At 38.1% G+C, this 13,706-nt stretch overlaps 1 protein-coding gene across 1 annotated transcript; it reads right to left on the bottom strand.

Moving 5' to 3' along the window:
* Positions 1-9,545: 9,545 nt before the first annotated feature.
* LOC141514449 (sialomucin core protein 24-like) lies at positions 9,546-10,170 on the bottom strand. Its single transcript, XM_074225322.1, has one exon. It carries the CDS (start codon positions 10,101-10,103, stop codon positions 9,546-9,548), a length of 558 nt encoding a protein of 185 aa, XP_074081423.1. The 5' UTR covers positions 10,104-10,170.
* Between the last annotated feature and the right edge of the window lie 3,536 nt (positions 10,171-13,706).

Here is a 13,706-nt window from a genome sequence, read left to right as displayed (position 1 = left end):
TGATTGTAATAGCGGACTGTAGTCTTTGCACATTGATGAGTATGGCACGGTGTGTAAGGCAGAAAACCTGGAAATCTGGCTAATTTTGTCAAATTTCTCTTGGTGTTTGGGTCGCAGAAAGGGTAAGGTAATGCAATAGAAGCAGTTGTCCATCTCTGGTCAGGGTTGTCAGGGTCTAGTACCCAATTATATAAATGGAATCGTCTAGGGTTCCTCTTATCCCCTAGAACCATAAGCTTATTTCTCAGGTCTGGGCACCAATTGGGACTGGGACTGTTTTCTGCATAAGTGAAGTGCCACCCGTTATTTGACCAAATCCCCTCAACTCACTTATGTACACAAAATGGAAGTCCATATACGAGTCCTGTGAAGTTGAACCCTTCATATGAATTAGCGTCTTGTTTTAACACAGGTTGACCTGAACCAGGAAACATTAATGGCAAGTTCCCATGCAGAAGAAACTGAGGCATAGGGTCAGTCCAAGATAAAGCTTTCAGCCATGGTGGAGAGGGGATGAAAGCCCAATACTTTTGATCATTAACTGTCATTCCAGTCGTCGCGTCTAAGTTAGTGAACAGCATCGTCAAAACCAATGTCATTTCAATCCTTTTTCTGCACACCCGTAGCCTCCTTTCTCATTTCAGTCTTTCTCGTCTCAGTCCTCTCTTTCCTCTCCTTTTCTTTCTGCGGCGCTGTGACTTCTTGGACCCATTTGATTGGCACCCAGACTTCTTCTCCATCTGGTCCATCTTTGGGCTGTATGGATAGAAAACCCTGCCCTCTGAATTGTACTATTCCAGGGCCATGCCAAACACCCTCATGATCTTTCCAGTACACTTTCGTGCCTGGTATACATATAGTAGGGGTATGTGAGGTTTTGGCCATGTCTGTGCCCTGTGACTGTGGATGAGTAAAAAAGACCATGGCAGGAACCAAACCCTCCTCGGAAATGGATAAAAAATTATGGGTATAGAGGGCTTGTGCCAGGCGTGCCTGCAGAGAATTCTTTATGCCCGGGGAAATTCCCCCTCTTTGTTTTTTCAAGAAGGGTCTTTATAGATCTGTTGGCACGTTCTACTATGGCTTGGCCAGTAGGATTATAGGGAATGCCGGTGATATGTTTTATAGAAAATTCAGAACAAAACTGTGCAAAGGCATGTGATGTATAGGCTGGACCATTATCAGTTTTTATAGATTCGGGAACCCCGAAAGAAGAAAAACAAGTAAGGAGATGGATGATAACTGACCTCACTGTCTCCTTTGGTTGGACAGTGGCCATAATGAATTTGGAGTATGTGTCCACACATACATGTATCAAACATCTAGTATAGTGGGTTACATCCATTTGCCAGAGTGCATTAGGATAGGTACCCCTGGGATTAACAGCCATTTCTTTAGGTCTAGGAAAAAAAGGGACACAAGCAGAGCATTGTTTTACTATAGCTCTGGCCTGCTCTCGAGAAAGGCCAAAGAGATGTCTTAACGATCTGGCAGATAAGTGGTATTTAGAATGTGCCATAGAGGCTTCCGTCTGCAACGGGCAAAGTAAAGCTTTATCAACAACGTCATTTCCTGCAAAAATAGGTCCAGAAGAGGACACATGTGAACGGACATGAAGAACATAGATAGGAGAGGTCCTCTGACATAGTAAGGTTTGTACTTTGTAGAGCAGAGAGGAAATAGTGGAAGAGCGAAGATTGAGCTGAGCTTCAGGAAGATTGCGAAGAGAAATAGCACAGTAGAGGCTATCCGTGATAAGATTAAAGGGTTCATGTTGTAATAGTTGTAGAGCAAAGATTATAGCTTGAAGTTCATTTTGCTGAGCAGAAGAATATTCAGTTGGGAAAACTTTCAAGATTTTTCTGGAAGGAACATAGACAGCTGCCCGGTACTTCTTTGTAGCATCGGTAAAAACGTTAGGGCCTTCCACAGGGGACAGAGCTATAACAGATGGGGAACGCGACAATGGAAGTAAAGTCCATCCTCGAAGGGGAGGTGGTAAAGGGAGCGAAACGACAAAGCAAAGGCAGAGTAGAGGCCCACTTGGGGATTTCTTCTGAAAACGATCATAAAGAGATCTCCGAAGCAGAAAGATTTAGAACAGGATATCAACCATACAAGAGTAAGGAACGTTCTGCAATAGAGAGGAAGAAGTTGGCTAGCATTTTCCATTTATTTGGTAAAATGCATTTTTGTTTATCAGGATAGAGCCACTCCAATACCCCATGCGTTTGATATAGACAGCCAATCGGGGTATCATTCTCTAAAATGGTGGCATCTATGGGCTCTTTTGGATCTTGTAGAACCACAACTGATGTAATTTTTTCTACAATACTATTTATCTGTTTTTTGGCCAAGGGAGTCAAACTCCTAGGGTAATTCAGTGATGAGTCCCCTCTCAAGATATCATAAAGAGGATGCATCTGGGAATCTGGAATAGGAACTACTGAGTGCATCCATTGTATAGCTCCAATTAATTTTTGAAAATCATTTAAGGTTTTCAGTCCCTTTAAATTTATTTTTGGAGAAACACGGGTGACAATGTTTCCCTCTAATTTGTGCCCTAGGTAATTATATGGTTGTGTAAGTTGAATTTTTTCTGGCGCTACCTGTAATCCGTAGAGCTGTAGAGCATCTGTAACCCTTTGTAATATTTTCAATGCCTGTTGGTGTTGGGGAGCAGCTATAAGCACATCGTCCATATAATGTATGATTGTAACCTGTGGCTCTGATTCTCTTATAGGTTTTAAAATATTATGGACATATTGCTGGCACAAGGTGGGGCTATTAGCCATCCCCTGGGGAAGGACACAGAATTGGTATCTATCAAAGGGTTCTTGGAGATTTCTAGAAGGGACTGAGAAAGCAAATTTATCTCTATCTGAAGGGTGGACAGGTATGCTATAAAAACAATCTTTTATATCAATCACAGCCAGGTGAGAATCCTTTGGCATGGCTGTGGGACTGCGCAGTCCTGGTTGTAGAGGACCCATAAGTACCATAGCTTCATTTACTTTTCTGAGATCAATGAGCATCCTCCATTTGCCTGTTTTCTTTTTTATAACAAATAATGGTGAATTATAAGGACTTAAAGAGGGTTCTATTCTCTTAGACTGAAGTAATTCTCTTACTATATCTTTTAAAGCAGTGAGCTTTTCAGGCGTTAAGGGCCATTGATCAACCCACACAGGGGTTTCTGTTTTCCATTGGATAGGGGGACAGCTCACTTGTTCAATGACCCCAATAAGTTTAAATGTTCAGGGGTGGTCACATGCAAATTTAGTGCTGATATGAGGTCTCTTCCCCATAATGCATAGGACAATCCTGTGATTTGCAACGGTTTAAAAAGTCCTGAATGTTCTAGACAAAACCACTGCAGATATCTTGCAGATCGCAGGGCACCTTGGCTGCCTCCCACCCCCAAAATTGTTATTGGGTCTGCTTGAGTCAGCCAATCACCCCATTGATCTGTATTGATACAAGAATTATCTGCCCCTGTATCTATCATCCCCACGACCTTTTTTCCCTGTACCATTACTTCTAACATAGGTCTTGCCAACTCTATTTTCGTACACCAATTGATATTTACTTCATGCCTATCTTGTAATCTTGTCCCCTTGGCTATTGGTTTCCCTGGGTCAATCGGAATTGGGATATTATGTAGGTTTGAAACAAGGATATTCTTCTGATTAGCCCGAATAATTTGAGAAGGGACATTCAGGAGGTGGTTAGTTTCTAAGCCAGTTACTAATCTATCATAAGGTTGTTCCTCTATTTCTACTGCCGTATTTTAGTACGGTTCCGTGAGAAGGGTTGTGTGACTACTAGGGTATATAAAGGTCATTGAGTCTTGCTTTATTTGTCTCACTGCGTTACTTGTGTTTTGCAGTCGGGTTTTTGAAAGTCCTGGTTCCCTGTGCCTTGTGCCCTGTTCCTCTATTGTGTTTGTTGTTCAGGGCCTCTCTTGTGAAAAGGGAGGCCCCTCCCCCCGTTTCCCTGTAGGGTCCCCTTCTTTGCACAGCAATCTTTTGCAACATGACCCAACCGTCCACAGTAAAAACATTTAAGAGGCTTTTTCACTTTGCATTGTCCTTTGAAATGCCTGAGTTGGCCACATTGAAAACATCTTTTTTGAGTAACTACCATGACACTTTTCACAGTGTTAGCCAATTCAGCAATGGCACCTTGCATAGCTTGTACAGGATCATTGATGGGGGCATCTATCAATTTATCCAATATTTGATCTATAGTCGCATCCTTTCCTAAATTCCCAATAAGTTGTTGATATGCAGGCCTTAACCCCTCTCTAACCAATTGAGTAGTAAGCATTTCGGCCCGCGGTCCTGTGCCCATGGTTCTTTTGACTGTTTCAATGACCCTGCTTAAAAAATCTGCAGGGGTCTCATTTGGTCTTTGTTTCAAATTTGAAAACTTTTCCCTCATTTTTCCCGGAGGATCCAGGCGAGACAAGGCCTGTGACCATATATATGTAACAGCATCCCTAAGAGGTTTGTCATAATTTATTTGCTGGTCAGGGCTAGAAAAGGGAACTTCACCCATGGCCAAATCAAAATTGTGCTGTTCTTGCCCAGGGACATGCATTCCCTTCAGATATTTTTCACACTCTCTACGAACAAGTACTACATATGTAACATACTGTCCGGGGGATAAGACTGCAGACATAATTTCCTTCCAATCATTTGGAGTCCAGGGAGTGGTCATTGTAGCATTATTAATTAACTGCCTAACATAAGGAGAAGCAGGACCATACTCATTAGCAGCCCTCTTTATCTCTTTATTCAGTAGGAATGGTAGCAGTTTGTGTTCAGCTATTTCATTCCCTTGGGGGTCATAGCTAATCTCCAAGGGGCATAAGACTGGTGGAAAGCCCCACTCTTCCACATCTGGCCTCTCTTCCTCTTCAACTGCTACTCTAATGCTCTTTTTCAAAACACTCTCAGGTTCAGTCATGGTTGGCTTCATAGAAAACGTTAGTTTCTGAGTACTCTTGGGTTCTGTCTTAAATGGTTTCGCGGAAAATGTCAGATAAGTTTTTCCTTTCGAAGAGGTGCTTGAACCAAGGGGATTTGAATGAAAAAGGGAACTAGAAGTAGGAAGAGGTGCATCCCTTATCTGTAAAGAAGTAGAAGTTCTTACTGGAGCAATAATATTTTCGCCCACTAGATGGCGCTCCGACCCTAAGTTTACATTCTTTACTTGGGTTTCCGCTTCTTTGTTCTCACTGCGCCACGGTCCTACTTCCTCTTCAAAATTTTTGCTACGCAACTGTTCCCCATATTGTCTCTGTTCCCCATATTGTCTCGAGCTCTCACTACAGGCCATTTCCTCCTTGAAAACTGTTTTAGATCTCTCAGAGCAGGCTATCTCTTCTCTGGGAATTCTCTCACTTTCCTGAGTCTGCGTTAACTCCTTCCAGGGGTATAACTGAGTCTCTTTCACTTCTACCTCATCATAGCTACACTCAGATTGATCATGTCTTTCTGACCCACACAAGGAAGGTCCTACCTGGCACGAGCATGGCACTTTCACCTTTATTTCTTCTGGTTCTTCTAACAACGTGCTAATGACCTTATAGAATTTAAAGTCCATGGGGGTAACAAATTCAGGTTCAGCCTGGTGATATGAGCTCATTTGCTGTCCTACTACCCTGCATCCTTTACAATCGATTCCTGAATGTTCCACCCACGGGGAAATAACAAATAGTTTTTCCACAAATTCCTTGCATTGCTTTAGGTGAGGTTTTAACCCATTCCTTTTACATAATTTGTACAGTTTGCAAGCTAAAACTCCTTTTTCCTCAGGCTCCACCATCGGAAGACTAATACTCTTCCCCATCTTGAATATATTCAAGATTGTGTGTGGCTCCTCTTAACTAGACCAGCTAGCTAAGGTCGGCTACGACTCAGGTTCTCCTCAGCATTCAGTGCTTTTCGTGTCCCTGTTCGGGCGCCATTTGAAACGTGCACATTTGAAACGTGCACCCGAGCACCTACTTCTGCCTTGAGAATGAGCCTAGCCGCGGGCTTACCTCTCTCCGAGGTTTTCAGGTGCACTCCGGCTTCCGACCTGGGGGATGGGAAGGAAGTTCACAGCCACACACGAGCCTGGTTTACAGCAGAAGCATCTTTATTGATGAACAGCAGAAAATGGCCCCCTGAACTTTTGTGCAGCACTCTTTTATACAGTAACCCTTTCTTCCCCGGGGTACATGCTCCTCCCAAGTTCCAACCCATGGGCGGAGCCACATCCTGTTAGTGAAGCCGTCCCAGTACCCTATAAGATTATCTTATAAGGCAGGTTCAGACTTCCAGGTGTCTCACGGCCCAGGTCATATTACCCTCATGGGTGGCCTCGGTCCAGAGCTTCCCCTTACATAGAATAATAATTTTTGATAGTATTCATGTACCCCATTATGCAATTGATGGGCATCCCCTCAATTTCCAATTCTTTGACACTATAAAAAGAGGTGCTATAAATATTTTGGAAAATGTGGGACTTTTTCTTTTTATGACTTCTTCTGATATAGATCCAGTATTTTTATTGCTGGATCAAAGAGGTATGATCAGTTTTATTGATCTGTGGGTATAATTCTATTTGCTCTCCATAATAGTTGGATTAGTTCACAGCTCCATCAGTAATGAATAATTTTTCCAATCCTCCTACAAAGTTTCCAACATTGAATTTTTTTTGTCATTTTAGCCAATCTGATAGGTGTTAGGTGGTTGTTTTAATTTGCATTTCTCAAATCAATAATGATTTGGAGCATTTTTTCATAGGATTATCTATAACTTTAATTTCTTCATTTGAAAACTGCCTATTCATATACTGTGACCATTTATCAATTAGGGCATGAATGGTAATTTGTAAATTTGGTAATTATAAATGGTAATTTATAAATTTTATATATTTTAGAAATGAGACCTTTATCAGAACTACTGGCCATGAAAATTGTTTCCCAGCTTTCTGTTTTTTCTTATAATCTTGGTAGGATTGGTTTTATTTGTGTGAAACCTCTTCAATTTAGTATAGTCAAAATCATTGCTATTATAATGTATTCTGTTTCTTCTTTGATCGTAAATTTCTCTCCTTTCCATAGATAGACTATTTTTAATCTATTAATTGATCTATGTTATTGTCCTTAAGTCTAAATCCTCTACCCAATTTGACCTTATTTTGGTAAAGAGCATGATATGTAGATCTATGCCTGGTTTTGCCTTACTGATTTCCAGTTTTCCTAGTAGTTTTTTTTCGAATAGTGAGTTCTTATCCAAGAGACTGATGTCTTTAGGTTTGTCAAACAATAGAATACTATAGTCATTTATTACTGTTTCTTTTGTACCTATCCTTGTCCATTTGTCTATCACTCTATTTCCTAACCAGTATCAGGAAGTTTTGATGACTGCTGCTTTATAGTATACTTTTAGATCTGGCTCAGCTAAGCCACTTCCCTTTGCATTTTTCATCAGTTCCCTGTTGTGTGCCTATTGTCTAGCTAATCCCATATTCATAAATTTGACTTGACTCAGTTCAGCTATAGTCAAGTTCTCAGACAAACTTTGAAGAGGTGGGAGACAAAGATGACAAGTTATCCATTTATTAAAACCAAATACAAGTGCTTAAATATCCTCTCCAGGTCCCTGGTCCACTCCCACTCCTGTGCCACTCTCCAATCAACTATTAAAAGAATGCTCCAGTACTTGAGGACACCAGGTAATAAAGGTTTACTTCCTTATAAATCCCCTTTTTTGCTTTTGAGGCAAATTTCCTTAATTCAGTTACATGATGGATGCTACATAATTTGTAAACAGGTCAAGAATAGTATAAACAAATGTCAATTAAACAATAGTAAAAAACTACTAAGCATCCAATTCAATTAACATGATTTATTAAATTTTACAAAATAATATTTCCTTCATTATATTATACATGAATCCACAGATTTATCCCAAAAGGGGGTCATGATTTGTGATACTTCCCTTATCATCCCTTCAAAACCATCACAAGTTAATTACAGGCTTTAACATTACAGTATTCAAATAGCTTCCATATTCACAAAAGAACCAAATACTGTTAATATAATTTCTTTGCAGTTAGAAAAGAATATCATATAACTGATAAATATATTCCTTTCCATAAATATATGATGATAAATGAGTGAACTGAAAACTGTTAATATAATTTCTTTGCAGTTAGAAAAGAATATCATATAACTGATATATTCCTTTCCATAAACATGTGATGATAAATGAGTCAAAGATTACAATCTTTTGTCTTTTGCCAACAAAAGACATTTCAAAGCAAATTCAAAACCCAAACTAAATGGAGAAACATCTAACTCAGGTAACTGTAATAATTTCAGATCTGAATTACACACACAGACACACATACACACACAAGAGTTTAGACAATTAACACAAACAAGAAACAACTCTATTGTATCACGTTTACCTGAGATTGATACCCTGTCCAGTACTAGATATCACAATATAGAAATATTTTCCCAGCTCTCCAGGCCAGTGGAGAGATGTAAAATGTCTTATTGATATTTAAATACACGTATGTACTCATATATTTTTGAATGCACCAATTAAGACTGGTGAAGAAAAATAACTTTTGGAATCAATATGAATTTCTTGAGGAATCTCACATATAATCATGAAAATATTGAAACAGCCAATAAAAAAAACTGAATGCATTCTTTTTTTTAAATTTTATTTATTCTGAGTTTTACAATTCCCCCCATTCTTGCTTCCCTCCCCCTACTCCATACAGAAGGCATTCTGTTAGTGTCTACATTGGTTCCATTGATATATTGATCTCAGTTGAATGTAATGACAGAGAAATCATATCCTTATGGAAGAAATATAAAGTATGAGATAATAAAATTACATTATAATATAATGCTTTTTTTTCTAATTTGATGGTAATAGTCTTTGGTCTTTTTTTTAGGGTGTTTATTTTGCAAGGCAGATGGGGTTAAGTGGCTTGCCCAAGGCCACAAAGCTAGGTAATTATTAAGTGTCTGAGACAGGATTTGAACCCAGGTACTCCTGACTCCAGAGGTGGTGCTTTATCCACTGCACCACCTAGCCTCCCCAATTGAATGCATTCTTAAACAACTTCACAAAATTCAAAGTTAGCTACACTATTACAGAGATATTAGCTGTAAGCATAGGTTTCATTCAAAAGATGAAATATGAATTTCCCAGTCCTAGAAAAATGTCTTCTTCCCCTTTATTTCTTAACTAATTGACCATAAAGCTTCCCAACGTGGTCATTGCCCAACCACCAACCCCCAAACCAGGGAGAAAGCTTGGGCATACCTCGGTTTCTAAAACAAGTTTTTTTTTGGGGGGGGTCTTACTCTTCCTTCAGTAAAGCAAGCATACCCTCTGAGACATATATTTGAGCTTCGAAGTTCTAAGAAGGAAGATTTCCTTTCTCCCTCCCCCTCCCTCTGCAGAGGGTGGGGGTAGCAAAGGATGAGAGAGCATTTGAAAGAGTAAGAGAGAAAAGAGTTCTACTCAAAGAGTTTTTATAGAAACAATTCTTTCAATGAAACTAGATGCATCAAAAGAATATTTTCTTGTAGAAGAGGTGGGAATCACAGTAGTGTTTGGTGTACCTTTGGTGACAACTGTGGTGACAGCTGGGATGGTTGAGACTGAAGGTGAAGTTTTAGCTGTAGAATTAGTTGGAGATGGACTGATAGTAGTTTCCACTAAACAATTACTTGAGTTGTTAACAACTGCACAATTTGGAATTGCTGCATTTTCTAAACAGTAACCAGCACCATTACAAACTGTCCAAAAGCATGTAACATTTTTGCTTTCAACACAGGAAGTGTGTACTTCACAGCTTTGTGGTGCCAGAGCAAGAGTCATGGTGTACTTGATTGTGGGCTGTGGAGTAGAATTTGTTGTGGCTGCTAGAATGGACATCAGGGTTGGCAGCACCGATGAGGAATCTCTTAAGTTGGCTGTAGGTTTAGGGGTTTGGGCCGTGCTTAGCATGCATAGAGCATCCAGGAAGCCATCAGTGGCCAAAAGGAGCAACCAGCAGGTCTTCTGTATTCGGTTCATTGTGCTTGTGCTTGGGCAGCAGACTGCCGCTGAGGAAGAAGGTCCATCCCTCTGTGGGCCACCTCAGAGATTTCACTTTCCAACTCACCATATGTTTCTAACCCATAATATATTTGGTCTGCACTGTTGAGAAATTGACTTGTGCCACTTAATTGTTCATAATATGTGGCAGCAATGAGACCTTGTGCATGCCTCAAAGTCATCTGTCTACATTGTTCTATAAACTCCATCATCCAAACAAACAGATTGTCTGAGTGACAAAGATACTCTATCTAATTCCAATCATTAGGGGTTAACATGGACTATGCAAGAGTATCCAATTGTACGTTGGACAAAAGGTGATCTTGCCCCATATTCCTCCACTGCCTTCTTTAAATCTCTGACTACTTTTATATTTACTGGCTCACATCTTTGCCTAAAGTTTCCTGGATTAAAAGGATCTGGCACCTCAATAACAGGATATGACTGAAACTTAGCTCCTAAATCCCCCAAACTTTCACCCTGATCTTTTGCCCTTTTGATGGCCTTTTGTAACTCTGAAGTTTCTTCACTAGGTGCTGTAGGACTAATCCTAGGCTTTTCTTGATAATACTTATTTGTTTCTTCTGCCTCAGGCTATGGAGGCAAATACACTTTCCCTTTCCTTCAATTTCCTCCTCATCTCCTTGTTCCAACTTCTTTTCAAATACTCTTAATATCTGTCCCATGGTAACAATTAAATTGTTACTTCTCACAAGTCTTTTGCTCTAGGATGTCACCTGGAAGCTTTTTTTCCTCTTGCTTGTATGACAGCCCCAAATTCTTGGTCCTTTGATGCATGTTTCTGCTTGGTCCTTATCCTGGACTTCGATCACATATCATCTTTTCTCTTGCCTTTGTGACCCGTGCTTGAGCATCATATGTTGTGTTACAGCCAGCTAGCTTATCCTTTATCCATAAACTATGACTTGATTCAGTCCAGCTGTAGTCAAGTTCTCAGGTGAATATCGAAGAGGCAGGACAAAGATGACAAGTTCTCTGTTTATTAAACCAAATACAAGTACTTAAATATCCTCCTTAGTCCCTGATCCACTCCCACTCCCATGGTACTTACCAATCAACCAGTAAAACAACACTCTGGTACTCGAGGACACTATGTGATAAAGGTTTACTTCTCAGGCCAGCAATCCCACAAACAACAGCCCCTTACAGTTCCCTTGATATTCTTGATCTTTTGTTGTTCCAGATGAATTTTGTTATTAATTTTCAAGATCGGTAAAATAGATTTTGATAGTTTGATTGATGATTCTGAATAAGTAATTCAATTTGCATAGAATTGTGATTTCTATTGTATTAACTCAGTCTAACCAAGAACAATTGTCATTGTTCCTTGTTTAGATCTGACTTTATTTGTGAAAAGTTTTTTTTTTGTAATTGTGTTCATACACTTTATGGGCTTTTTGGGGGGAGTAGATTTTCAAGTATTTTATTTTGTCTATAGTTACTTTAAATGGAATATCTCTTTCTATCTCTTGCCCTTGAACTTTGTTGTTCATGTATAGAAATGCTGATGATTTATGTGGTCCCATTTTATGTTGTTACTTTGCTGAATGAAATTATTAATTGTTTCAAGTAGTTTTTAAGATGATTTTTTCAAGTTCTCTAATTATACCATCCCATCACCTACAGAGTGAATGTTTTGTTTCCTCATGGCCAATTCTAATTTCTTCAATTCCTTTTTTTCTCTTATTGCTAAAACTAACATTTAGAATACTACACTGAATAGTAATGGTGATAATGGTCATCTTTATTTCCCCATTGTTTCTTACTGGAAATGCTCCAAATTTATCCCCATTTCATACAATGTTCTTGGATGATTTCAGATCGATACTACTTATTATTTTAAGGGAAACTCCATTTATTCTTATACTTTCCAGTGTCTTTAATAGGAATGAATTTTGCATTAAAGGTTTTTTAAGTGTCTATTGAGATAATCATATGATTTCTGTTGAAATTCTGTTATTGATATTTTCAATAATGCTTTCCTGATATTGAACCATGCCTGCCTAGCTGGCATAAATCTTACCTGGTCATAGTGTATTATCTTAGGACTAACTTGCTATAATTTCCTAAAATTTCATATACATTTTTTTCATTAATGTTCATTAAGATTTATTTGTAATTTCCTTTGTTTATTTTGGCTTTTCCTGGTTAATGTATTAGCACCCTGTTGGTGTCATAAAAGGAATTTTCCAGAATTCCTTCTTCTATTTTTATGTATAATTGAAATTATTTTTTCCTTAAATGTTTCTAGAATCCACTTGTAAATCCATCTGGTACTGGACAGTTTTTCTTAGGGTGTTTATTGATGGTTCTTCAATTTCTTTTTCTGAAATGGGGTTCTTTAATATTTTATTTCCTCTTATGTTAATCTGGGTATGTTGTCATTTTGTAAATATTCATCCATTTCACTCAAGTTGTCAAATTTATTTGCATTCAGTTGGGCAAAATTGTTTAGAATTATGTGCTTAATTTCCTCCTCCTTGGTGGTGAATTCACCCCTTTCATTTTTGATACTGGTAAGTTTATATTCTTTTTTATAACCAGATTAGCTAAAGGTTTATCTGTTTTAATGGTTTTTCATAACACCAACTCAGTTTCATTTTTAAATTGATAGTTTACTTGCTTACAATTTTATTAATCTTTTTGATTTTTTGTATTTCTATTTTGGTATTTAATTTGTTCCTTTTCTAGTTTTATTAGTTGCATATCCAATTTCTTGATCTCCTCTTTCTCTATTTTGTTCAGATAAACATTTAGAGATATAAAATTTCCCCTGAAAATGACTCTTTGACTGCATCCCATAAATTTTGGTATGATATCCCATTGTACTAATTTTCTTGGATGAAATGGCTGATTTGTTGTTTGATCCTCATTCTTTAATATTAAGTTATTTAGTTTCAAATTAATTTTAATTTATCTTTACATGGCCCTTTATTACATGTAATTTTTTTGTATCATGATCTGTAAGGCACACATTTATTATTTCTGCCTTTCTATATTTGATTTTAAAGATTTTATGCCATAGGGATACATGCAATTTAATTGTATTTGACTAACATTTGTTTTTTTTCCCTCCCCTTCCCATTTACTTTTTTTATGCCTCTCATGATTCTGGTATTTTAGCAACAAATTCTCTATTCCTTTCTGGTCTTTTTATCAGGTCATTTTGGAAGCCCTCTATCTCATTGAACATTCATCTTTTCCCTTGATGGAATATGCTGAACTTTGCAAGGTAATATATTCTTGGTTGTAATTCAGTGTCTTTTCCTCTACAAAATATTTTATTCCAGCCCTCAACCCTCTAATGTTGAAGCTGATAAGTCATATATAATTTTAATTGTGATTTCTTTGCAATTAAATTGCTTCTTTTTTGACTTTATGTAGTATTTTCTCCTTTAATTGATAATTTAGCTATGCTAGTTTCTCCTTTAATTGATAATTTGGCTATGCTAGTTTTTGGAGTTTTTAATCTGGGGTGTCTTTCTGGAGGTGTTGTGTGTATTCTTTCAAGGACTATTTTGTCTCCTTGATCTAGTATTTTGTTATAATTTCTCCTGATAA

Source organism: Macrotis lagotis, chromosome 1 (genome assembly GCF_037893015.1).
Source record: "Macrotis lagotis isolate mMagLag1 chromosome 1, bilby.v1.9.chrom.fasta, whole genome shotgun sequence".
NCBI lineage: Eukaryota > Metazoa > Chordata > Mammalia > Peramelemorphia > Peramelidae > Macrotis > Macrotis lagotis.
This window is presented reverse-complemented; position numbering and strand designations above follow the sequence as displayed.

Excerpts from the sequence above, each read along its gene's own strand:
- LOC141514449 (XM_074225322.1), bottom strand. The coding sequence starts at position 10,103 with ATGAACCGAATACAGAAGACCTGCTGGTTGCTCCTTTTGGCCACTGAT.